The 27,841-nt window shown below is 37.7% G+C and overlaps 1 protein-coding gene and 4 long non-coding RNA genes across 6 annotated transcripts; 3 read left to right on the top strand and 2 right to left on the bottom strand.

The window, feature by feature from the left end:
- Positions 1-376: 376 nt before the first annotated feature.
- Positions 377-27,696, bottom strand: LOC100650582. 2 transcript variants are annotated; one of them, XM_020867506.2, is made up of 12 exons: positions 27,558-27,696; positions 15,803-15,825; positions 14,057-14,139; positions 12,853-13,225; positions 10,178-10,701; positions 9,253-9,590; positions 8,881-9,068; positions 8,671-8,796; positions 8,194-8,250; positions 7,958-8,083; positions 3,476-6,039; positions 377-935 (listed from the first exon to the last, which is right to left on the bottom strand). In XM_020867506.2, exons 1-12 carry the CDS (start codon positions 27,578-27,580, stop codon positions 873-875), a joined length of 4,488 nt encoding a protein of 1,495 aa, XP_020723165.2. In that variant the 5' UTR covers positions 27,581-27,696; the 3' UTR covers positions 377-872. The 2 variants fall into 2 exon arrangements, with proteins under 2 accessions (XP_020723165.2, XP_020723166.2); XM_020867507.2 differs by lacking the exons at positions 14,057-14,139; positions 15,803-15,825; positions 27,558-27,696 and adding an exon at positions 13,779-13,922.
- Positions 1,065-3,188, bottom strand: LOC125386920. The gene is made up of 2 exons (XR_007227513.1): positions 2,227-3,188; positions 1,065-2,157 (listed from the first exon to the last, which is right to left on the bottom strand). It is a non-coding gene; the product is annotated as an uncharacterized LOC125386920 (long non-coding RNA).
- Positions 4,148-8,887, top strand: LOC125386917. Its single transcript, XR_007227509.1, has 5 exons — positions 4,148-4,279; positions 6,623-7,055; positions 7,894-8,062; positions 8,119-8,257; positions 8,360-8,887. It is a non-coding gene; the product is annotated as an uncharacterized LOC125386917 (long non-coding RNA).
- Positions 10,695-12,322, top strand: LOC125386919. The gene is made up of 2 exons (XR_007227512.1): positions 10,695-10,851; positions 11,241-12,322. It is a non-coding gene; the product is annotated as an uncharacterized LOC125386919 (long non-coding RNA).
- Positions 14,231-27,520, top strand: LOC125386918. The gene is made up of 3 exons (XR_007227510.1): positions 14,231-14,347; positions 24,517-25,517; positions 27,367-27,520. It is a non-coding gene; the product is annotated as an uncharacterized LOC125386918 (long non-coding RNA).
- Positions 27,697-27,841: the final 145 nt, after the last annotated feature.

Genomic DNA, 27,841 nt, shown 5'->3' with positions numbered 1-27,841 from the left:
AGGGTGAAGTCAGAACCTAACCTATCAGATAGTATGGAATGACGTGAATTTGGATACGTTCGTTGTCACATCTACATGGTGTGCTATTAAAATTTCCCTTTCCACTGTACTACAGGTAGCATGGTGAGTCAAGCACTGCGTTCATGCCAGGTCATTTGGAGCACTGAGTTATGGGCAATTATTGCAAACGCAGTTACATCAGCCTATGATAATATACGTTCAGCAATATACCTTCTGTATGTATAGCAGAAATTTTGTACACAATATTTAAAAACAAGATCAAAGGTTGCTATCTCATTTATTTATTTCCATTGAATGAAAGATGATGGAATGTTGTTAGAAAAGGCAGCGAGGGATAGACTGACTGGAAATGAGGTTTAAAGTGAACTTTACAAATAATTTATTTTACACAACTTACATAAATATAGCACAATGATTGATCGAGGTAACGTGATGGTATTCGACACGAATACACTTGGCGTTGATTCCTTTTTATCGAAGATGGCGTAACAGGGAATCACTGCGACCAGGTGACGATTATTTTCAATTTTGAAATCGAAAAACCAGTCACGTGATTCGTTTCGGTGAATGTCGTTAGTCGTCGATCGTTCGAACGACCGATCGATCCCTCAAAAGATCTTCGTCTTCTAACAATATGCGCACACCGTGGGATTAAGAGGGAAGAAGAAGTAAAATAAAGATAATGGCGGAAGGGACAAGACGAAACCTATAAGGGGCAACAAATACAATGAGGTGACTTGGGAAGGTCTCAGCAGCAGTCCTGTGGTATCGATGGTTGTCGTGTTAAAACGAATCGCGACGAGTCATCGTAAACAAAATAAAAAATGAAAAAAGAAGGAAAAGAAAACACACTAGCAATGCCATGTTTCTGATGGAGGCACTCGTCCTTGCTCAGTAATCCGTCGCATCAGGACCTAAAAATTCAGACAGACAAGATTATTAACGTCCTATAATTATCCTATGCTTTGGTTAAAAAGGAAAAGAAAAAAAAACATAATAAAAGAACTTGGAACTCTGTCGCGCTACGATTTTTGTGGAGAATAATTATCTTTTTCTGGTAATTATTTTCTATGTAGAAAGGACTCAGCGTCGTTGAATTCCATGAAATAATTGATTCTTATTACAGTTTATAATTCGTTCAAAATTTGCTGGCTACTCAGCATACAATTGAAAGATAGTCATCTACTTTTGTTTTACTAGAAACTGTTAACCATAGAGTGGGGAAAATTGGGAAAATGTTGAGTAACCAGTTAAGATTTAACAGACTGTAATAGTTACAATTTCAGCAATATAGTAAAATGACAATAGCGATAGTCGTGATTACAGTAAAATGCTAATTAAAAGCAACGAATGACGCTGATTATTATTCGTTCAGAGCATGGATTATTTCAGTAAGTAGCTCTATTAACTATCGATCATCGAGGCGTTAATTTACTTACGACTCGTTCTGCCTCTGGATTTCATAAATCCAAACAATCGTATCGATCCGATAAATCGCGAAATAATCGTCGCGCTTCCAACTGATGGCACAATATACAACAGACAAATGCATCGTGCATGCATGGCGTGCGTATTCAGGGGCTGTCCTGAATTAGAACGTTCTACAACGGCATTCCTTGTGATTTTTTTTTTGGAAAGGAATGAAAGAAACGAACTTATTGAATTTTGAGCTGCGGTTTTATATATATTTAACGAATACAAAGAAATTTTTTTTTAGGTGAAAAAATAAATTGTAACAGATTTCTATGCCTGTTTCATGGGCTGCTGTTTTCAGTCGGTAGGAAAGATCCAGCTTGTAATTCTTGACTGAAACACAAAACTAAAAAAGGATCAAATTATTATATATTTTTCTTCTGAATGAATTAAACAAAGGCAGAGAAAAATGTGAAATTAAAACTTTTGGCGAGTTTAAAAAAAGATGTGTTTTTTAAAAAAGATATAAATTTTACAATTATTATTATAACGATTATTTAAATAAACTTTTTTCTGCCTTCCTTTGGTTCACCCAGGAGAGAAATATATAATAATTTGATCCTTTTTTGGTTTTTCGTTTCACTCAACAATTACGAGCTGCATCTTTCTCGTCGATTGAAGATTGCAGCGACAAGACATCCGTGTATAAATAGGGTTAGAAATCTGTTACAATTAATCTTTTTACTTTAAAAAGAATTATTTTGTATTCGTAAAATATATGCAAAACTATACCTCAAAATCCAGTAACTTCATTTCTTCCTTTCTCTTCTAAAAAAAATCACAAGAACGCTGTTTTAGAACATTGTAACTCAGAACACCCTCTTCAGGATTATTAAAACAGGAAACGATTTGCGTTATTCACAGGATACAGTCGATCACGCAATCAAGCATGCATGGAATATTTTTATTCGCAACATAATGCAGTTGTGGGTCGAATCATGAGGCAAGCCTGCGTGAAATCACACTCTGCAAAGATTACGAACGTAAATCACATCGTCTTCCTTTCGGCAATCGTTCTTTTGCACTCTGAAATGAAACACTGACAATGAATTTTGTCTGCTTATCTTAACGTTTTCTCTATGGAAAAGTTCCGCGAGAACATCTTTGTAGATAATGATTTATCATTGGTCTCGTTCTTTATAGATCATTGATACCCACCGATGGTAAAGAAGAACGAAGAAGACGTAGCAGTGGAAAGGTGCTGCCAATTCACTTGCAAAAGGATAACAGAAAAACGATAAAAACAAGACATACGAAGCGTTAATATTGATCAAGGAGAGAAGACAAACTAGAATCGCATTGTTTGGACCAGAGGCGGCTGGTTAGTGACAAACCTCAGCAAAGAGCAAACAAAGAGAAAAATAAATAAAAAGAAAACTCCGAGTCACGGCTGACAGGATCGATTCGTTCGCGGAGTGAAGAAAATTGACAAGGAAATAAACAGATAAAAAAATTAATAAATAAAAACAATTACACCCGTGTAGAAGATCGGTGTCCGTTCGACAGCAAACGAAACACACGAGTAGAATAGAAAAAGAAGAAGAAACAAAGACAAAAAAAAGTAGAAAAAAACACTAGAACGATAGAAGAGAATATAAACAAAAAAAAATAAATAAATAAATAAAGTAAAATAAACAAAATATACAAAAAAAAATCAGGAAGAAAATGCGAATAGATAAATATATGCAAACGATATGTACCGATAGAAAAAAAAACCACGTAGCCTGTAGCCCCCCGGGCATAGTCAGCCCAGTCTTGCGAATCTAGAGAAAAGTTGCGCGAGGCTCGTCCGTGGACCGGTTGCTCGCGGCCAAACGCGGCCTCATTCTGCCCCGGGCCATCAGCAATGGTCACTTTTTAGGTTAGCTTGGAAGGGCGAGGAATTTGGACAGGATGACACCATCGAGTTGGTCTGTTTGTTCGTTCGCAACGTCTGTGGCACGCTTTTCGTACTTTTAATCCGTGGACAAAGCACGTTCACCTTGTACGACCATAATGGCCTTCTACTTTCCAGGACCTTGAAAGCCAACGATGGCACCACGTCGTGATCCAACGATGGTGCCGAAGGTTTCGCAGTTTTCCAAGCTTGATAGTACGGGTCCTCCTTGCAGGAAATTCGACCTTGACGAAACACGTCGCCATTTTGATCCGGTAACCTTGAATTGTCCGCGTCGTGAAGTCTCTTCCACGATTGTTCACAGATCGGTGAATATTCTGGAGATGTCACGCCGCTAGAGTAATTGGAACAATAATTCTCGTCGTAATTGAAGGCGTTGCTCTTCAGAGGTAGGCTAAGGTACTTTTCAGTCGAGGAAGATTCATTGGTTTTCTCTGTATCTTCTAGGAGGATCGAGTCGTCGTTTAGAAGCCTGAACAATCTGGAGTGAGTTTGAGTCCTCTGATACTTTCTCATGTTTTTCGACGACGTGCATTCTGAGTCTGTGTCCACTTCAGAGATCATGCGACTCATGTCCGAGGTGACGCCGCTATCTTCGTCGTCCGTCTCTTCTCGAGAATTCTGCACGCTCAACAGGTGCTTCGACTCTTTGCTTCTTTTCTCTTCAATGCCCACCTCGTCTTCGCTTTTTTTCAACAGGTCACCGTTTCCTTCAGGCTTATCCATTCGTTTCATCTTCGAGTCTGTATTTTGGAACTTGTCAGAAGGCTCCTTGTTGTGTTGCGAAGATTCCTCTGCCAAGTTAAACTCAGAGACGATCACTTCAGGTTTCAGGATGTTTCTGTTGAAGTCACGCGTCTCTGAACCAATGCCCTTCACTGTCGCAACGTGAGTGCAATTACTTTCTTTATTCTGTCTGTTCACAGAATCATCGTTACTTTTCATATTCGCGCGTTCTTCTTGACCCTTGTTCGTCCTGTCTTCTTCCTTCTTCACGCTCGTCTTTCTCCTAATCGTGAACTCTGTCTCCACAGTCTCCTCGCAATTGATTTTACCAAACCTAGTAGGAATCTTCCTCAAAGTAAAATTCACATGGGGTACCACAGGATCTTCGTCCTCTTTCACCTTACTCTCTGTCGTTTCCTCCTTCGTCCTTTCATTAGAATGATCCCTGCTCTTTTGTTTGCTGTCGAAACTCTTCTTTTTAACTACAAAATCCACAGTAGTGTCATTCTTCACTACAAAATCCGCGGACACCTCATTAGCCTTCTCCATCTGACTTTTACTGTCTTGGACCTTCGACTTTCTGCTTTCTTCCTTGCTATAACCTCTCTCAGGCTTGATCGTGCTGTCTCCAACAATCACTGTGGTCACATCTTCGTTATTTTCAGATACAGAAAATTTAAATCTCAATGGCAGACTCACGCTGACTGTTGGCGCGTCAGTATCATCAGGAGGGTCGTCAATGGCTTCGAAAGGCGTCTCGTTCCAGTCTTTCACACTTCTAGGCTCTCGGGGTCTAGGACTCTCAGAATCTGGACGCTCCACGTCCTCGTAAATCACGCTCAGCTGATGAGGAAACGCGCTGGTCTGCGCGTTATCCTCCACGTTCTCCTCCACGTTCTCCTCCACTCGTTGCTCAACATCTGTTCCAGAATCGATATTGTTCTTACAGGATGATTCAGAATTTTCGTCCTCGTTGCAAGATTCTTTGCTGGAGCTATTTTTAGTCGAATTCCTCTCATCGTCGTTTTCTAACCTGCCATGAGCATTCAGTCCCGTAGAATACGCTAAATAAGAATCAGAGTCGTCGCTATCAGAAGAAGAATCATCAGAATCTCTGCTACCTTTAGACGATTCGATGATGGACTCGTTGTCAGATTGCGATTCCGTGTCAGTGGAGTCGCTGGAGTCACTCGTGTCGATGTAAGTATAGTTTGGAACGTTGACATTGAGACTTCCATTGGGGCAAGATTTCGTCTCAGGTCTGTTAGAATTCTTGTCATCCTCGTCTACCTCTGACACGATTATTTCACCAGGAATCTCCTCTTCATCGGTGATATTCATCGCAGTAGTACAGTCACTGTCTTTGCTGTTATTGCTCGCAGTTCGTGACACGCTGTTCACCTTCTCCCATTGCAGAAGACCATTTGTATTATCATCGTTCTCCTTGGTAATTTTACTTTCCAGTGCTTTGTTTCCTCCATTATTTTCCTGAATATTCTCTGCAATATCTGCAATATCTGTAATATTCGTTGAGTGAATTTTTGCTACTATCACATCGCCACAGACCTGTTCACAATTGTTATTGCAATTGTTATTGTTCTGTGGAGCAACTGGGACGATATAAGGTGGGTAAACACCAGAATATGCGTTTTTATTATTCATCGGATCATACTGTGGATAAGGTGGATAAAGTGGGTAATTTTGATTGTAAATAGGAAAGTATACATAGGCAGTGTTATCAGGATGATAAGGGTAAGATTCGTTCGCGGCACCAGCATATGGAAGAGGGTAGTAACCCCACCAACCACTGTCGGGGGTCCAAAATGGAGGCGGACAGGGAGAGAGGAAGACACCCTGCTGATTGCCCGGCACGTTATTCTCTGTTTGGCAGTGGTAATCTGCTTGACGATTTTCTTGCGTGGCTACAACAAACAGCACAATGCATTCAGACAAGAAGTTCAACTGTTCCTATTGGGGTGTGATGTGGTCTTGCGTTTCTCCCTTTTCTATTTTTGCTTCTCTGCTTTTATCCCTTCTTTTCACCCGCACACTTCCCTTTCTCTTATATTACACGCGATATTCTTTCTTTTTCATATTAGGCGATGGAAGAACAAGCGATAGACATTTATTTCATGTTCTGTTCAAGCTTGAGGCTCATTTCAAATTCACAATCTCGTTATTGTAAATATCATGGAATATTGTTAATTCTGATAAGAAGTGACTTGGTAGCTGAAAAAACGTTACCAACTAAAGGCTACAGGAAAATTCCAAAGATAAAAGATTAGATAAGAAATGCAGTTCTTTGAATACACAAGATGTTTGGCTAATTAATTATCAAAGAAGCAGTGTCTTGCGTGCAATATGTATAAGACAACTTGTACTATTATTTACCAAAAAGAATATATTTTATTAGCAGAATAATTGTTTTTAACGAACATCTATGTGTATTTAAATTTCACTAACGTCAGTATTCATGGGATATCCAGGAATTTTTATTTCTTCTAGGCAAAAATGTTCCACGCCAATATGTTGAAATATTGGGTTGGCAACTAAGTGGTTGCGGACTTTGCCAATGCCATCTAATGACTAAATCCACAAACACTTAGTTGCCAACCCAATATTACAGAAAACGAAATAAATGTCTACCGTTGGCTATGAAAAATCGACGGACAAGCGAGATGCCACGAGATGCCACGATTTTTACGGCGAGGATAAGCAACGAGTGTAGTCGCGAACGGCTACGAAAGAATGAGACAGAGAGAGAGAAAGAGAGAGAGAGAGAGAAAAAAAAAACGAGACGTGTGATCCTGTGTTCAAAGGAAACGATCGAAAATTGTGAACGCAAAACCAGCTCGTCGATGATCTTCGACGGGACACAAGCGATCATTACGTTCGAGTAGGAAGAACATGCTCGTACGATATTCTGGACAGATGGATCGTAAGTGTCCAAAATAATCGTAGTACGGTTTTACATGCAAATCGATCACTTGCAATCGTATTAAAATCCCAGCGATAATTAAACACGTGTGAAATCAATTAATAAGAACATGCAACATTCCCGGTTAAATTACCCAAAATCCATATATCGTAGCTCGCCATACTTTCTCGTGTATTCATTTCTAAACGAGGAACGGCTATTTCAACGTTGACGAATCGACACGTTTGTTACGACGATGATGGAACGATTTTACAAGCAACATAGTTTACCACGATACTACTCGATCGATGGAAATAGACGAATAATTCACCTACCATGCACTGTATATGTACAATATATCGAGTGACTGGTGTTTTAAAAGACCATGTCAACAGCAATCATAAATTTTCATTGGACGAAACAAAAGTTCGTTATATTGATCGTTGCTCGATGATCGGTGTGTCAATCGTTAAAATACACAGGAACGTCCAGAATGGGCATTGCGTGACAATTTCTCTAATGTAACTTCTGTTGCAACGAATTTGTCGGGAGAGAAATGAAATTATTTGAACGAAATTTGAGTGGAACGGGGTGAGGGCTTAATCGAGCTGAACGATACCAAGGAATTTTCGTTATTCCTGTGAACACAGGATTCGGGAATGTTCCAGCGACGGCACGCAATCGTTACTTCAAGTTTTAATCATCCATTAGAATAGTAAAGACGCTTGTCATTGAACATTAATGTACAAGGGTCAATAGAAGCTTGTTGCGATTATTAATTCATCATGGACGAGTAGCGTGTTCCTGCATGAATTATGAACATGTTGTACGCGTTTCCTTTCTTCTTCTTTTCATTCAGAAGGATGACAGTGTCTTTTACGCTTGTTGGTCTCGACGATAAATTTTCGCCGATCGACACTCACCGACGCTCTCCGGCGCTGTCATCGCTTGTAATATCCTGAACGATCTGGAGGGAATCGCGCTGCCCATGTATTTCTTTGGCTCTGGAACCTGTTGCTCGCTTGGTGGTAAGTTCGCTTGCGTTTCTTCTGCAAATATTATATTTATTATATACATTTTTTAGGATTAATGAGAAGTTAATGTTGCTTCAATGTAATGGAGAGCCAATCAGAGAAAAATGACTAACAAGTTTACTTACCAAACGTCTTTGAATTCCTGTTCTGCTTCTTGTTTATGGCGGATGGTGGCCGTGACGCTGCAACGTACGATTTTATTTTATAATTTTATAAGTAGAATCTTTTATAAGTAGAATTTTCTTGTACTATCAGTACATTCGTTACGTACACACGATATGTATTTTACAGATACTAATAGTACAATGTTGTACCTTTATGGTCGATGGATTTCACGAAAAAGTGGTAAAAGTATACGTTTTTTTAAAAATGAGGTGGACCCACATGAAACGATATATATATAAAATTGATATTTATCTATAGAATTTTGTTAGAAATTTCCAAGTTTCCATAACTTTATAGTAATACATTTAATGTATAGAAGGATACAAAATTTCCTACTGACATTTCATTTTATCTACAATTTTGTCAAAGTCATGTTTTAACTATTTGTACCACTTTCTCTCTCAGCCTGTCGATCGATTGAAACGTAAAAAGCTTACTCGTGTTCACAGCAGGAGCGTCACCGGACTCTGTCATAGTTTGTAGGAAGCGGAAAGCTCGAGAGGGTATAGCTCCACCACGATATCTCGGGTCTTCCTCGTGATGAAGAGAAGATTCATTGTCGACTATAGAAAGAAGAAGACGTAGCAATAACAGAATAATCAAACGATAAAAAGAAACTGATCATTTTGGTAAAATACGATCTTTACTTTGCTCCTTGAATTTATTCATCAGAATCCTATCGTCCTCTGACAATTGAAGTTTACGCATCTGTTCAGTGTCCACGTCGTTCGTTGAATCCGTGTCTGTGATCTTCTGAAGAACTCTGAACGATCGAGATTGAACTGGACCAGAATCCGATTGCTGAACTTGCACAGGTATAATACGTTGCGCCATCCTAATAGCAATAATACAACAATTCATTCAAATTTATATTTTGACTAAGATATAAATTTATATTAGCTCATTACTAGATTATGAATTTTTATAAATTCTTACAATATTATTCAATTTTTATAATATTTCTTCTACTTACAAGTCTACTCATAAGATAATTGTCACACTTCTGAAAATAAACTTACACTTTCTGGTTCTGATTCTCAGCATTAGACGCGTTATTCCTAAGAATCGGTTGCGAGTACGAGGTATTCGAAGTAGGTATACCAGCAGGCTTCTTATCACTTCCCTCGATCATAATTGGTATAATGTACCCGCCACCTGTCGATTGTTGAGGCATCTGATTCTGGATCTGATTCTGAACTTGATTCTGAACTTGATTCTGAACTTGATTCTGCGCCTGGTTCTGAACCTGATTCTGAGTCGGCTGTCCCCAGCGTTGCTGATGATGCGGACTCGCTTGCTTGAATTGATGGTGACCAGGCTCTGGTTTTACGTCGAACACAGACGGCCTATCCTCAATCTGGACACAAACGATTATTGCATGTTAATACACTATGGTTTCCATACTTCATTTTACAATTCTTTCTTCTCTAATTATTCTTTAGACTCAAAGTTTTAAAAAATTAGAGATTCGAAAGATCTGTTGCAACAAGGATGCAGCTCCACTTTCTAATAATTTGAATAAACCAACAAAAACTAATTGAAAATCGAATCATCTTGAAAATGTATGAAATAAATTCACGGTCAACTGATATTCATAATAATAAATTTTTGTATTTTCGAATATGAAACCTACGCCTCTCTTTTTCTTCTAATAAACCTGACTTAAATATTGGAGCTGCCTTTTTGTTACTGCGTGTTCTTCTATTCTATTTTTCTATTCTAACAACTCTTTTACCTGCGTTTCGCAAATGAAATAACAGAAATAATTTTGTAGGTAACTCAAACGTTAAATCTTTAGCCACTAAGAAGTAGCACAGTCCAACTAAACATCTGACCCACCGATCGTTGAATTTATCAAACGAATGGATTGACGTGAGTTACAGTAGTCAGCGAGATCGTGAAACTACTTTCCAACATCTGCCTCGCATGATAATAAACACTTACGCGAATTGGTATCATGCGTTCTTGCGTCTGCGTTGGATGAACCTGTTGCGTTGCAGAAGGACTAGAGAACGGACGTTTCTGTTGCTGATTGAATTGCTGAGGCTGCTGGTATTGATATTGTTGCGGTTGCTGAATTTGCGATGGTCTTTGTTGTGTTGGTTGAAGCGGCTGAGACTGTGGCCTCTGTTGAATCGATTGCTGCCTTTGTTGAGTTTGTTGCCATTGTGGTGATTGTTGCTGTGTTTGCTGAATCGAAGGCGCGTAGACCGGTGGTGACGTTGGACTATCCGGCGAAGACGACGACGTGCTCTGCTGTTTGTTCACGCTCGAACGTTTCGCCCACTCTGGTAATTCTTCCTGTGGCTTGTTCTTATTCTGCAGCCACGGAGTTGGCGCCTTTGTCAAAGTCACTTGAGTAGGAGTGCTCGGACTTTCGGGTGTGTTCGGCTGAACTGCCATCGTGGGGATTACTTTGGTCTCTACTTTGGTCACGTGTTTCGGTGATTCTGGTTGCTTCTCTGGAGCTGAAATGACAAAATTATGGCATTCAATTTTTTCCATTGTCCGGTTGCTTTAGATTTTTGCTCGAAAGTCAACGGAAGATTTGAATCGGGAGAGACACATATTGTTGTGCCTTGGAATACCAACGTTGTTTTGGTTTGCTACGTTCAAAGGTAAGCGAACTGCGGACAAAACATTATCGCCATTATTTGTAACCGTAAACCGGAGTCGAACCTTTTACCACCGGTCGATACAAATAGACGAACGTGCTCTGTAGGTACAGTCAGTATAGCGAGACATACAATGGCTGACGAAAGTATTCGAACGCTTAAACTTACAAATTTCAATTAATAAAATGAGGTGTACTAAACTAATTTGTTAAAACAATTTGGTATCTATAACGACGGAAAAGTGTCAAGATTACATCAGTAAAATTTGAAAAACTATTCAATAATATTAGAGAGGAATTATGATACTTTTATTAGAAACGTTCATGATGAGTGTCCCAGAAAATTATTCGAGCGCTGTAACACTGTTGATAGTTTTTCATCTTCCTTTGCAGCCAATGTAAACATCATTGCTAAATGAAGATATTGGTACGTTCACTTGATGTTAGGATATCGTTTCAGTAACAGTAACGCAAAAGTGTGCACAATAGCATTTAAAATGAATACCAACAAGTGTGAAACAAAAAATTGTGGAAGAGAAATAATATCCGATTACATGAGGACGGCAGATCATGTAACGAGATTGCCAGAATTGTGAACAGAAGTAAGTCCACGATACATTATATGGTAAAAAAGTCAAAGAACGAGGGAACACTAGTAAACAAAGGTCGATAAGGTAGACCAAAGAAATTGACTGGGAGAGAGGAGAGAAAGCAATAATATTCGTGGCAGAGTATCGCGAAACGAGCCATGTATTAATGCGATAAATCATGAAAAAAGATTGATATTTGCAAAAACCTATATTAATAAAGATAATTCTTTTTGGGACAAAGTTTAACGTTTTTGGCTCGGATGGTCAAAATTATGTGCGGAGGGAACCAAATACGAAATTGGAAATTCGACATTTACGTGAAACAGTGAAACACGGAGGTGGATCGGTCATGACGTGGGAGTGCATGGCTGCCGGTGGCGCCGGAAATTTGATATTCATTGATGGAATACTTGATAAGTATAAGTATTCCAATATTTAAAAAAATAACCTTAAAGAAAGTGCCCGTAAATTAGGATTATTGAAAGATTTCCACTTCCAACAAGATAATGATCCTAAACATACTGCTAGAATTGTGAAAGAATGAATCCTATATAAATACACCACACATGTTAATTACTCTACTACAAAGTCCACACATAAATCCTATTGAAAATTTATAGGCTGAAATCGGAAAAAAATGAAACAAATTTCATATAATCTCAAAGCAAGTATTGAAAGATAAAATTATAGAAATATGGAAGTCCGTTGAATGTAGTTTTACAAAATCATTGGTTTACAGTATGGAACGTCGATTGAGACACACTATCGCTGCTAAAGGTGGTCCAACAAAACATTAATATTAAATAATTTAATAATACATGTAGCGTTCAAATACCTTTATCAGTCACTTACAATGCGTGTTTCTAATAAATGTATCAACTCCTACCTACGTTGTTGAATCCTTCTCAAATTTTACTGACATAATCATAAGACTTCCATCTTCCTGTTGACATCTGCTTGTCTAAGCAAATTACTTTAATGTACATTATTTCGGCCATTCAAGTTTGCATATGTAAGCGTTCGAATACTTTCGTGAGTCACTGTATTTGTGAGTTTTAATTATTAGAAAATTCTATAGCGGTTCAGAAACATCATAGAAGAAGACTTGACTTCATAGAAGAAGAAATTTAAACTTCATAATTCATATGCACAATCTCTAAAACTATTAAGAAATATTTACCAGATGGACATAAGTGGATTTGGAAAGATTTTTTTTTAATAAACTGCTTTCATCCAATTTACATGACTGAGTAAAGACAACATCATCACTATTCTGTTCGAGGTCAAGTGTTTAGCGACTATCATTGTAATTATTATTATATCTGAAAGTATTTAACTTGTTTTCCAAAATTTCTACTTTATCTTCATCATTTTCTCAACTACATTCTTACATTTTAATCGTCAAGTATACTTACTAGTAGGTTGAATCTTATTGGCAGGAGGTGTAGATGGTGTTCTATTGACAGACGGTTGAACCGGAACATTGGTCGGAAAGACAGGGATCGCTACTTGAGGCTGAACAAACAGATTGGCCCCGGTGTTTTGTGTTGGTGTCGGCTTCGGTTCGAGCGCCGATTTTGGCGGACCCTCGATTCCCTCGTCGTTCGCATTTTTCGCCACTCTGCGTGCCATTCGTGGGCTTCGAATTTGAGAAAGGTCCAATTTTCCACCCATTCCCGGCGTATACGTGAATGGTTTCTTATCCTTGGTCAGCATTGCGTTCTGAATGGCCGCTGGTGGTTCGTAAACATCGTTGTTAGCCATCTGAGGCCTTCTTGTCACTGGTGCCTACGATTCAACGTCTCCCTTAGCATCTTTATGATCGTTAAATGTTAATTACACAGTCGCATTCAGTGACATTAAAATAGAAGCCTCGCGTTTCAGCAAGTGACAAATTTTTCAAATTTTTCACCTTCAAAAATAAGAATATAATGAGAATAGCATATTAAGTTGATTTTGAAGGTATCAAATTTGTCAGTTGCAGAGTCGAAGATGTTATACTTCATACAAGGCTGTTCTTCTTCGTCTTTTCCTTTTGTTATGTGCTTAAATTATTTTTAAATATATTGGAACAAAGAACTGTACATGTGGAAAACAAACAGTGGAAGAGAATACACGTGGAACAAAGAGAAGGCACAACAGCCTTGAAATCTCTTTAATTTTGGACCAACTATAATTCCTCATGAAACATCTTTTATCTTAAATCTACGCTTTCATCGCGACCTCACATTCTTTCCATAAATTCTCATATATATATATATATATGTATGTATATGCCCTCGTTTTCTTCAAGCTATACGCTTCAACTTGACCCAAGAAATCCTTTCATCTCAACACTCACCATTCTTAGTTATCCAACTGAATAAACTGAAACACAAGTAGAAGGGGAAACACTCTGACACTAAGAAGAATTCTTTTTCAAACAATATTACCAACGATTCACAAATAAAATATTACACTTGAAGTTGAACAATTGGTCCAATCAACGCACATAATATTTTCCTTTCTGTCCTTCCTTTCGTTTAGGTCAGTTAAAGCTTCCTACGTCATGCTACTAAAATCCACAAGAATCGCTCGCAACGAGCGACAAACGCCGACTGAATACGATCTTCCACTTACCTCGATGGTGTTGATCCTCATGGCCGGCACCTGACCAGGCACTGGAGGTGGTGGTGGCGGTGGTGGAGGCACGGGACAAAGTCCTGCAACGATTAGCGATTTAGTGGAATGCTAACGAGTGGCCAGCTATGCGGGACGTGTGCGCATCGTTTTCGCTGCACTTTCACACGTTCTCTATATGCCTCACCGGAAACCCCGTGGCCGACTCTACTCGTCAGATTTACCACCGTCGTAACCTCTGCTTCGTCTCCCAAGAATTCCAACAGTTTACTGTTTATAGCGGTATTAAAGGTAATTCGTAAAAGTATTGGCAAAATTGTTTATATGATAGAAGCTATAAAACGAAATTAGGCAGATTTACCAGCTAACGTTTATAGTTTATAGTTTATAGTTATATAGTTTATAACGTTTATTGTTTACCATCATGGAAGTTGACAGGTTGACCACGACGGTGGTCATCAGTGACACAGGTTATGGAATTTTTTTTTGGGTTGGCAACTAAGTGATTGGGGATGTTGTCATTAGGTGGTAATGACAAAATCCCCAATTACTTAGTTGCCAACCCAATAGAACGATTGAAGTAAGATGAATTTCATGAATTAACAAATTTTCAACGACGCGAATGTCTTAGATAACATTGTCACAGGGAAAAATATACCGTCGAATTTAGAGATACCTTCCTTCTTCTCTTCTTTCCAAAGTCGGTATAAAAAGTGCACAAATGTAATATAATATTTTGCAAGAATAAAATGTTGTAGTGTAGCGTATTTCAATCTGTGGCGACTCCAGCGGCAAAATATATAAAATTCGCGTAGCGGTCGACGTGTTAGATATTGGACAGATTTATTATCGTTGTAACCTCATCTTTGAACTCATCTCTCAGGAATTCGACGAGTTTACAGTTTACAGTGGCATTAAAATGGTAGATACACAGTATTGATAAAATTGTTTATACGATAAAAGTTAAGAAAAATTAATGTTACTTAAGAAAACAGTTACCATTCGCGAGAAGTTATTTTTCTAGATTTTACAATTAAATCTGCAAGTGTAAACGAACGAAAGTCTGTTTACAGCGGGAAGTTTGGAATGTAACCTTATATGGAATTCAGTTTCGCCCTGACCAATGTGTGAATCGTAAAATCGTAATACGATGATCGTCAGTAAATGGTAAATTCGATTTTTTGTTGAATTTTCGATTCGTAGTCGGCCCTCCTGTGCAAGTGGGTTCGCTGTGGATCTCGAAAATATTGTGGATTCATTTGGAATTTGTGTATTTAGGGACGTTTTATGTACACACAGGGGGAAGCTGCCGGCTGTTTTTCCTGTTTCCAGAGATACGGAAATCTCGTGTAGCTTGCGTGATACCAAAGTAAACGCTGTTTCTGTGTTGCATAAGAATTTTTTTCAGAGGAAATACTTTTTTAGATATTTAAACGATATTGACGATATTTGGAAAAAATTATATATATATATATATATATATATATATATGTGTATGTTTTTTAACTGGTTTTTATAGGAATCCATATTGGGCAAGGAATCTGTAATATTGTTTTATCGATGGACTGTCACAAATGTTTATAAACGTTGAAACGACGAATCTAACTAACTGCATAGCTCGAACTTTCCGGTTGCTGGTTATCATGAGACAGCAGTTATTATTTGCATACGTCGCATATCTTCGTTGCTACGTTTTACGAGCAACCAAGCCCGCGAATTATTTTGCTTGAACGTGGATACACGTACCTGTCACTAGGCCGTCTGAATTCCTGAAACGAGAAACATTTGATCACTTAGGAGGATACAATCGTCGAAGTATTAACCCTTTGCAACTTGATAATATTTTATCTCATATAAACAGTTTATTTTATGAAACAAATTCTATATACGTATTTTATATAAATTCTTTAATAAAATATTCGTGTATAATTGCAAAGGATTAACGAGATTAAAAATGTTATGGATAATATTATAGATATTTTAAAATTACAACACTTCTTCCTGTTTTACTCTTAAATTAACGTACGGCATTAAATTATTTCTTAACGATTATAAATTCTGCAAATTTTCTAGTTATTTAAAAAAATACGTCGATTTGTCCAAGAATCACTCGATATCCATCTACGTAAACATAATTTTATTCTTTGAAACAAAATCATTGTGTTAGGTATATGAGGTTCTGAAAACCGATAATAATATTGGGTTGGCAACTCAATACCGCCTAATGACAACATGGTTGGCTTAGTTGCCAACCCAATAATACTGAAATTTCATGAAATTTCTAAAACTGACGGAAACATCTATTCATCGATTCGTCACCATGTACAGCAATGACAAGCTATAAACCTAACCACCATATCGAGATATCGAAGGCAATTTTATTGTAGTCAAGGCAGTGAAGTTATCGCTTATAGAAAACGGCTGTTCAGTTTATTGTAAAATCACTAACGTGATACATTACGTCAGAACGATACAATTGTGATAATATATAGAAATAAATAGGTATGACATACGTGTTGATAAAGTAATGATTAGATATATGTATATATGTTGATTGTACGTGTAATGACTTAATTTAGGTGATGAGTATCAGAGATGTGTTTATACACGCAATTAAGACGACAATGCTACATATTTAGAAGTTGTTGTCAAAGACGATTTCATTTGACATTGACACTCACAAATTAACTCGCGGATCGCAATTAAAGTCAATGTTAGGAATGAGGAGGTTAAAGAATATATTGAAGCGAAAAATATTCATGTTGAATAATTTCAATCATCCATAGGCAGACACATATTTTTTCTTATACTACATAGGAAAATTGCACTGTTTATATTCGAGTTAATTAATTAATTCTTATTGCGGACTTTAAAAAGATTTAGAAAAATTCTAACACGCTTATCATACTTTCTACCAACAATTAATTACAAAATCGTTCACGATGTTAAACATTTGAATTCTTCCCTTGCTGGGAATAAAATATTTCTTTCGAAATATTTCGATGGTAAAATTTCATTTAGGTGATCGATTCAATTTGTCTACGTCGAAACTCACTAAAAATATTTACATTCTAATATGCCATGGAAGATATCAAAAGATTGAATTCTTGGGAAACTATTAAGCAAATGATCATCAGCGACGATCATCGCGATAATACGTGTACAGATACGTATATGGAGAATTTTCTTTAATGTTAGTTGGATACATTCCTGCGTTATCTGTGGAACGCAGTTACTCGAAACGTTGAGTCATATCGCGCGGTATCGGTATTTTGGTTCACCTACGTGCACTACATGACATTCGCGCACACCGAGAGCTGCTGTCAAAACGACTTGTTTCGATAGCTTTGGGATTGCGTCGGTGGTCGCGTTCCAATTACCGTTTCGAGGGCGCAGTTCAAAGTAACATTGAATGAAAGAGCGCTATGGTCGTCGATGGAAGCTTGGAAATTTTTTACTTGAATCATCATCTGGTTAGAAAGTGACTTTCATCAAATTTTTAATGGAATTATCAATTTCATTAATTTTATTCATTTTACTATATGTGTTTTATTTGATTCCTCTTAACTTTTTTAAAAGTATACTTTTATTCATTTCTATTTCATATTTCCCATTTCAACATCTAGAAAATCAAAAAAGAATACAACGAAAGAAAAGTCGTTTGTATTTTTCCTTGGTAAAATTGTCGTTAGTTTTGTTCAATGTATAATGTTGAAAATGACAACGTGAGTTCGCGCCCGCCATCTATATGCAGATGCGCTAGTTACAATAAATAGTAACTAGAAAATAGTTCTAGATATAATCGATAGGTTTCTGTTTTACTTTTTAGTCACTCCATGTACGAAAGTGTAATAAAGGTTGTTCAGCTCAGAACGGTGTGATAGATTTATCCGAAGAATAAACTAATATCTATTGTGATCCTACCTCTAAATAAACAAATAACAACATACAATTTTATTCTTCATCTCAACTTTTACAAAATTACCATTTTATTTATTTCCAGTATATACTTTCCAATCCAATTTCAAATATCGGGTTCTTGTTTTAAAAAACTACTTTAAAACGACTTTTTCCAATAGACGAGATTTCCAGTCATCGCAACTATGTTTAACGACTTAAGTCTTTATCAATATTTTCATTATGTAAAGTTTAGCCGAATTCTTATTTTAAGATGCGATTTCTTATTATTTAAGACACGAAGGAGAATACTTTTCTTGAAGGATATATTTTATCGAGTAAGACAATTGCCGTTTAACTGATTTAGCGAAAGCACTAGGTGACCTGGTAAAGCAAGAAGTTCTAAAATACTCGAATCGAAGCACCTTTCTATTTTCACGTGTGCAAAGTACTCGAGAGCAAGAAGATTTATTTCCTTGGGGACACGGTAGCCGCTGCTGCCGTGTGTTTGCCATCGGTTCAACTGAATTGCTTTTGGAATTATCAAGGAACGAATGAGAAACGGTAACCTATATATGTATCGTCGCGACCGCAACTTATCTTTCGATGACTCGACTATGTTTCATTGCCTAATCCTTTTAAGGAAGTCATCGCGCGTAGGAAGGTTGCTTCGTTTAATTAGTTTGCGAAACCCGCAACCACTCTCTTTAATGTATCTGCTAGCTTATCACACAAATGTTCTAAAAATTATTGCATTTTAATATTTTCTTTAAAATCTTGTTAAATGTTACTTTGAACACTTTGTGGCCCAAGTTACATATATACATATATAATGTTATTATGTAATAAACATAATTTATATGTATATACATATATATATAAGTGAAAAAAAATAAAATGGAATGGCCTAAGTAGCCATAAAGCTAAGCAACGAGCTATAGCATAGAACACTATACCAATTTATATATATATATATATTATATAACGTGTATTGCCTAAGAAAGATATAAATTACATGTGTATTCACAATAAACAATGCATTTCTATTTGAAAGTGGTTTTGGCATAATTACCCTTACGCGACGGTACGACGTAGCCATACCATATTTCGTGTTGAGTTTACATTTTTAACATTTGTAATTTAATTTAAGCTGCTCAAAACCGGTGCTTTTATACGATATTATCTTTTCTTTCTTCTTCTGTCCTGAAAAATAGGTCGCAAAATAGGACAGATCGGTAGCCTACTTTTAGTTCCTGTGGGGCTAAGCGACTGAGGGAAGGGTGGGGGAAGGAGGAGTGGAGTAGGTAGGGGGATGTCATTTAGATTTATTTACAGTGTTTACATTTATTTTACAGGGACAGGGGACGCTACTGACGTTTTGAGGTTCTCTCTCTTTCTTTTTTCTTTTTTTTAATGATTTCAATATCCACCAATACTTTTTTATGTTTTTTCTGTGACTGTCTTTTGTGTCTTTCTGCGGGAGAGCCATATTGTATCTCCACCTAGTATCTATGGTCTGTCCATTTATATTTTCTTCGTGAAGTATTGTTTTAATTCCTATTTTTCTTTTTATGTGGTAAATTATGGGTATATTGTCTTCATCTTGGAGGTAAGTTTTTAATCTAGGTATAAGAACGTTTCTGGGGGAATATGGCCTGTTTTGAGTGTATTATCGTGGTACTATACCAAGTTATCTTTCGTTAAAATTCATAAATGTAACTTGAAATAGAAATAAAATGGTATCGATGCAGATCGATAAATAAGCTTATAATTTTCGGAATACTCTGATGCTTCATAATCGATTTATAGTAGGTTTGGACCAGGGCCGGCGCAAAGCAGGTTCAGCGCGTTCGCCGGAACCCGGCCCCGCGATCTGCGAAAATTACCCAATTAAAAAATACAAATTTTGATTAACTTTTTGCAGAATAATGACACCATTAACAGATGCAAGACATTTTTTTAATAGCGATGATTCAGTTTAAAGAAGTGAGAAAAATCATGAAAGTTCAGTGTAACTCCTGGAAACTACTTTAGATAAAAAAAAATCCAGGCGCTTCTAGAGAAATGTGCTTTTTAGAGAAATTAAACTACATCAATAGTATTTTTTGCAGAAGTCATACAATGATTACAGATTTTCTACTTTCATTGAATTTTTTCCCCCTTGAAAGTGAAAAAATATTACTTGGATTTGTTTAAAAAATTGCTTGTAAAAAATATATAATACGTAACAGCATTTGTAAATAAATAATTTCTCGTTACAAAATTTAAGCGTAGGATTTCAATGTGTATTCAGGACCCGCAAAATTTTTGGACCGGGCCCCTCAAAAAGTCACGCCGGCCCTGGTTTGAACAATCCACGTCTAAATACAATATTTCACTCTAACACGTTACATTTTTTGCCGCAGAGTATCATGGTCGATATAGGTTAGGTTGTCCGAAAAGTTTCTTTCGTTTCACAAGGTCATAATAGATAAACAAGAATTCCTGTTCTATATTATTTTATTGAATTAAGTATGATTCATTTTATGCATAATTCAATAAACTAATATAAAATAAAAAACACTGTGCATTTTTTATTTCCTTATAAAACGAAAGAAACTTTTCGGACATCCTAATACATGTATATTTATGTGAATGTAACATTATATCTACGTTTATTTGACCACAAGACATTCCACTCAAAAATCAGTATAACTGGACGTGAAATAATCTTTAGATAATAGGAGCTATTAATGGTTAGTTTGGACGATGCGCGAAACCGTTCGTGGCACGAAAAATGGCCAACAGTCATTTCACTGACGAAATTGCGTGTAGCTTATGATGATCCGCTATTTAAAGAGTCGTTATTTTTACAGTACAGTTTCAAGCAGCGATCGACCAACTATCTGCTCGATATTGATAGTTTTCTATTTTTGCTGGTCCCGTTGTCAGTGTACTTGATCCACTATATTGTCCATTTTCTTTCAACAAGGTGATTGAACTTTTTATAAAAATTCGTTTTGGCAGTTGCGAAAGCTCGTTAATCAATGACAAAAGATCTGTCTAGTCGTTTATCAAGGAAGATTTACGATTTCTAAAATTCGCGAAATAAGGTAAATTTCTTTCGACATAATGTAATTCAAAATTATGGCGTCTGATTGGAAAACTTTACCATTTCGTAAACTCCAATTATTTCAGACGATCTTTCCAACCAACCGTCCAAGTATCATCGTTCTCTTTCTATATTATGTATAAAAACAAATACTAATTTTGTCACACATTTACATGCATCCAAGAACAGTCTGGTCTCAAAATACAGAAACGTGTTTCGCAAAACAATGTTCGATCCATGGCAAACTCTCGATGGCGTACGAAAATCTCTTTTAATAATAGAATTTTGGAGATATGGCTTCGACACGACGTCGCTTTTTTGGCATGCTGATCGGTGCCACGTGTCCTCTTGTTCTCGACTCAATTACATATATTGCCACCACCGAAACAATCGTACTGATAGCAAATTCAAAAAATTGTTCGATTAACCCATTCCAACCTAACCTTAAAGTGAGGTCGTAATATTTGCAAGAAAAACGCTATCAAAATCATCAACCATGAACCCGCCCTTGACTAATTTTAACATTGAATCAGACAGATGACGTCATTGTTATCATGACTGGAATCGTAATTCACGCGGTCGACTTTCTCGGAAAACGCGTTGATCGTTTCCACGCTGCAAAATTTTGCAGGAGAAACGAGACTGGAACGACGGACCAACTGAAAAAAAATAATAAACACTGAGGGCGATCGAATAGTTTGCCTCAGCTTTTAGTTGATTTTAGGTAACAAGGGTGGCGAAAAATCGATTGTTAAAAAACTTGTCTGCTAAGCTGCGAATGTTTATGCGAATAATGAAACAAATTAAATTAAATTCGTTTCGTCTATTAGATATCATAACGTGTACTTTTTTTTAGATGTTTTATATATTTTTCCACGTTACGTGCATTTTGCAGATTGTTCCATTGAAATGTCCCATAAACGCATAAATATCCATAATTTATCGACGCGCGTGGTTTTCAATTTTATGCCGAAGTTTCTCTCGAAACAAATGAAAATCCTTTTACTTGTTAAACGAAGACGAGTTTCACTCATCTAATCTTTTGTTTATGCTGCATCCGTGGAATTCGTGATTTACATAAATCTTTAGAACCCAATTGGCACTCATTTACGGTTCAGCAGTTGTCGTCGGTCGTTAAGAGTTAACCTACGTTCTACAAATTTGATGGTTCTGCGTGACAAGAAGCTCGTTGTAAATATAATATCAAGCGATAAAATGAAAACACGGAAATGTGTTTTCTGCGATTATTCCGATTAAAGGATCCAGGTTCTCGCAAAAGACGAACTTTCTCGGAAAAGCTCGGTGAGGGCGAGCGGTGGTGGCGCGGTGTCGCGATGCTCGGAACCCAGCCAACGACAGGCCGTGGCTTGTACCAATGTATTTAGGTAGATACGCGAGGCGTAGTTAAATTTAGCGCGGTTCGACCTGCGCGTTACCGCGCCGCACAAAATGCTTCCGATTATTTTATTTTTAGGGCTTCGACGCGTCGTGGCTTCTCCGCGAGCAAGGCGAGCACACGTCAGGTGTCTGATACCGAGCCGATCGGCGAATTAATTTGTCAAACGCTGTTTGCCTTGCGCCGAAAACCGAACAAACTGAAAGGTATCTGATCCAAGTTTCCCTACTCAATTATTCTAGTTTGATACAAAATTACAACTAAATTGCTTCAACGAGGACGGTTAACCAAAAAAAAAAAAAAAAAAAAAAAACAGAGAAAACAAAGAGCAGTAGCCAAACAGAAAGAATGACTGCGAAATATTTCATCGACCGCAAATCGTTCGTTCACCCGTGAAAAAAGAAACGAAATACGATCCTCGCTCGATGGTCTCAGAAAAAAAGGCACGAGACGATTATCCTGGAAGGAGAAAGCAATGGTCCGGCAAAAACGAGACGCACACAGTCTAGCGACGAGTTGGCTCAGTGTACATCGGTGAACGGATCGATTGTCGATCGATGAAACTTTATACACAAGGAAAGTATGGCGAGAAGACGAAGAATAGCTCTCGCGATGAAGAGCAGAGTGATCGACGTCGAAAACACGAAGCGTTTAAAAATACACCGTGGCGGCCAGTCGGGCACGGCACGTGGCAATGAACAATTTTCCCGTACCCTCATGATCGAAGGGTCGTTCACACCTGCGAATTTTCCTGATGACGAGGCGGATCGGCTAAGACCAATAGAGAGAGAGAGAGAGAGAGAGAGAGAGAGAATGCGGCGCGCCTAGTCACGTAGCTGATCAGACAAGAATGGAATCGGTTGGAGCTTAAACTGCGGGGCTCGAGCAAGGTTCCGAGACGTTCAAAATTGGATGATTCGTAGGCGTGGACCTAGAAACCCGTCGGTGTATTTCCATCGCGACAGACGTTCGTCGATCCACCCTGTCCCAATGGAGACCATTGAACGCGATCACTTTTGTCAAGATGATAAATCATTGTCAGATTAACCACTTTGCACTGGGAATTGTATTTGAATTTCGTTAGCAGCAGCTGCCAATGCTTTTAAGTGTTTTATTTGAAATTTACTTTAACTAAAAAATAAGAGAATTCAAATAAATAAAGGAAGAAGAAAATTCACTGAAATACCAGTTTTATTCATACTATTGTTGTATTTTGTGATTTTTAAGTGTATGATATATTTTGAAACAATTTCCAGGATGCAAGCCTGCTTTTCTTTCGCACATTTCACAAAAAGTAGTGCACATGAAAGAATGTCGAGTGGGACTCGACAAAGGAGCTGCTGAGATAAAAACTTATGTCGAGTCACACTCGACATAGCAGTGCAAAGGGTTAAGGCTACGGTTATGGCGACGTTCGAACAATCAGATATATAGATCCTTGTGAGAGTAGCTACATCGTTCTTGAAATGTTTCATTCCAACCACAGTTGGCTAGGACAAACATCTATTGTTTAAACCATAGTTTAAGTAGATCGGGGTGACCAGGTAAATTAGGATACATCTTTGTAAATATGAATGTAATTAAAATTTGGAAAATTTGGTTCCGTTATAACGATGTTAAATAATGCAAGGTTTGTTGCTTAATTTTCTTTTCACCGATGAAGAACGAGAAAAGGGAAGCATCTACGTAAGCTTTACACGAATTTATGACCTTCTTTCTTTTCGGGAAAAGTTTCACTGTGCAAGTTGATTAGAGTTGCTATCGCAAAATCATTTAGGCTATATACCGGGGAGCAAATTTATATCGAGCTACATTGCAAGAGTTTCCATGAGATATTCATTGCTTGAGATAAAGAAAGTTTGCATATTTCAAAGGCTCTAAGTTTGCCATAATTGGTCTCTGTAATCTTCTATGTGCAGTGGAGTTTTTTCAAAGTTCATATCTCATCGATGTTTACGCTTGAGATACCGGACGCGTGTTAAAGATTACTCTGTGTCTAACAAAACATCTAAAGACGAACCCTCACGCGAACGAAAATTTCGCCGCTGACTGACGTCCAAGCAATATTTTTTGCAGCAATGGCAAGAATCGGTTGCAAGCGGGACATGCAACACTGGATGAAGCGTAGGCGTGTGTCTAACTCTAGACGAACGTAGCCAACACGAGGTTTATGTTTTTGCGGAAAAATGGACGTCATCTGAAGTTACAAAGCTAGCTTTGTTTATCGTGCACTCTGCGCTACGTCAACGATGTAAGTCTGCAATATGAGATATGTAACGTAACGAATGAAGAATGGCGGGAAATTTGAATTTGTAACATGAACCATGTATCTCGTGAGAATTGAATTTTCGTGAAGAAATAAAAGACCAAGGGGTAATCGAACGGTCCCGATGCATCGATTATTTCATCGAGCTGCCTGCTGAGATTACTCATCCACGTAGATATAGAATCTCGTCGTGGGTGGTAACTATAAACACGTTCCGCGAGCTTTCCTTCGTTCGATGCATCGTCTTAGCTCCTTATTTCCTTTAAAATGTCTGATTTTCTTCTTATTTCAAAATTTCTCCTTCTCTTTTTTATAAAATGTCATTTTTCTACTTAATTCGAATTCGTTCATGCGATTTGAAGTAAGTACGCGACTTCGAATTTCGGATGGTTTCATGCAATTTTCGATTTATTTATAACTTATTCTGCTCGACTTAGTTTAGTGTTGCCAAATTGGAAATTGTTGTGCTCAGGTGCATAATGATTTTCACTTTGTGTAATTGTACTCGTTATAAATAGGCCAAAGTTCCTCTTTTCCGAAATATGCACGTTCCAAACGCCTTACGTAACCTAACCTGATCTAATACAAATTTCGATCTCAGAGAAGATTTTCGATACGTTTCTTTGTTTCTTCCATTTCTATTTCATACACGGTGGCTATAACAAGTATTCGTATGCCATTGCATTTATTATTCCATTTGTAGTATAGTCATTTGGTAATATATGTTCTTCCATTACAAAAATCTGACACTATGAAAATAAAACGTGGAACCTTAAAATAAAATTACAAAACGCTTCTTCGCAGACTAAGGGTACGTAGAAATATTTTTTCTAGCCACTGTACATACTTTCACGCGCGTAGATTTTTATTGAAATCGCGAAGCAAGGTTAGGATCGAGAAATGCTTGATCGATCGTACGAGAGAAACCCATACGAAGGAAGCAATTAATCAAAAGCAATATCGAGCAGTCACGAACCACTGAACAGAGAATCTTTCGATGAATGCTCCTCGGTGTTTTCCTTTTCAACGACGAAATATAGGTCGAGCAGCTCTTTCTTAGAATCGTCGCAAAGCCCGTCGTTCGAACTGCCATCTTCAACGAACGAGTTGCTCGCGATTTACTATTCTTTGTCAATTTTGCCGCCATATTATTTCAAAACGAAAAGGTATCCAACAACGGAATTGAAATACTCGAAATTGTAATATTTTGGAAAGATACGAAGCTCGGACCAATGTGTCGGATTTATTGCTTCTAATAATTGTTCTTGGCAGACGATTTTGTTTACCGATTTACTATTTCTGCAATTTTAAACTGCTTTAAATAAATGCACGATTGTGGAGCTAGAAAAAATACCATGAATGATAATTTTAAAATTTAGCCTTTGTTAATGCTGTGAATTATACGAAGAAAGAGAAATAAATTAAAAATTTTCTTTCTAATAGAAAGTTTGCCAGATAATTCGGCGAGGGCCAACGTTGCGTTAATACATTTCGTTCGCCATGTTTTTCAAATAATTTCCATTATCAAATTCTGCTCTTTAGCAATTGTCGCTGTAAAAAAGAATTCTACATTTCTATGAAATTTTAAAAATTTAACGTATAATAACGTTATAATAATATATTGCTTGGTGGTCAATGGGTTAATTTGGGGTAGGAATTTTGTAAGAGGTTACGTGAATTTTCTCAAACGTGAAACTCGGACCCCATGAACGTGAAACCGGGAAGATCCCGACCTTTCTCAATCCCCTAACGCGTTCCAAAACGTCGCCGCTATTTCTGTACAAGCTGGAAGTGAGAATCAACTGCGCAGATTAGCACAATCGTGATAGCCATCCTCTTACATGAATCTATTTCAAAATCTTCGCAAACAACGTTAAACAAATTGCGCACAACAATAGCATTCCGATAGCTTTTAAACCTCTTCAGTGGCTTGTAAGAAAGCTACTCTGTCCGCAGGAGTATCCTCGAGCAACCCCAACAACGAAGCTGAAGAAGCCGAATCGAAGCAGCAAAAAGAGCAAGCAGGTCCTTCTCACCGGACGAGTCCTTCCGAGCGCCAAACTAGAAACCAGTTTCACCTATCCTACCATTTCTGGTCACCAGAAACTTTCCTTTTTATATACAAATCACAAAATCCTCGAGAACTGGTATCTCTAGAACGGAAACACGAAAACCAACCGAGATATACGTTTTTAGATTTTATTATACTTACATAATTGAGTAGTTCTCAGGAAAAAAAAAAAGAAAAAGAAAGAAAAATGGGATACACATCTACGATAAATACATAGCCAGCTAATGTATTTTATGATAAAAGAGTCGAATTATTATGAAATTTGTAAACGTAAAAGGAACAAACCGATTTAAGAATTTTTATTACGATTATCACGATAGCATTCGTGGCATCTTTCTAAGATCCTCGTTACCTCGACGATCACGCGTTTATTTAAAGCAGTAGCTAATATTGGAAAACAAGAACCAAGGCTTGCGATACAATTTTCTAATTCACCATTCTGCCTTGCGAGTTCTCCTTTCAGAAAGCTGCTCGATTATTTTTTCAAGATCTTCGAACAACACGCTAGACTATAGCAAAGTTTACATGAAAGTAACAAGCAGCAGATTCAAGATACCTATCGTTTAACTATAGCAATTTGCTGTTTCAGGACAAAAAGATCTATGTAGGTATCCGAGGGTTAGCGGAACAGCCACAATCAAAGAAAAAACTCCCTAGAACCCCGTGTCAGCGAAATGAACTATCAACGATCGAGAACCCTTGGACGCTTTATCTACTTCATCTGTCTATTTTTCTTTATCTGTTTTACAAGATAGGAGGAAAAGGAAAATCCACGCTTACCCCACGAACGTCGAGGTGCTCATACTCGGATAGGGTTCGGTATCCGCCGCAGACGATACGAAATCCGGTGTGCCGGGTTAAGCTCGCGCCGCCTCGTGCCGCTTTCCACCAGCCGACAGGAACCGGTTCTCTTTCTGGCTGGCCGTACCTGTTCCACGGAGGTCCGTGAGCGTACGAGGAGGTGGAAGGTAACGGATCTGGAAAGGGACGAGCAGCACCGATGTCGACACTAGTGCGCGCCCGCTGCTACTGCTCGCTGACCACGATCACCCGGATCGTGGACC

The sequence above is a fragment of the Bombus terrestris genome, chromosome 18 (assembly GCF_910591885.1).
Source record: "Bombus terrestris chromosome 18, iyBomTerr1.2, whole genome shotgun sequence".
Lineage (NCBI taxonomy): Eukaryota > Metazoa > Arthropoda > Insecta > Hymenoptera > Apidae > Bombus > Bombus terrestris.
The sequence above is the reverse complement of the archived record's forward strand: the minus strand, read 5'-3'. Positions and strand labels throughout refer to the sequence as shown.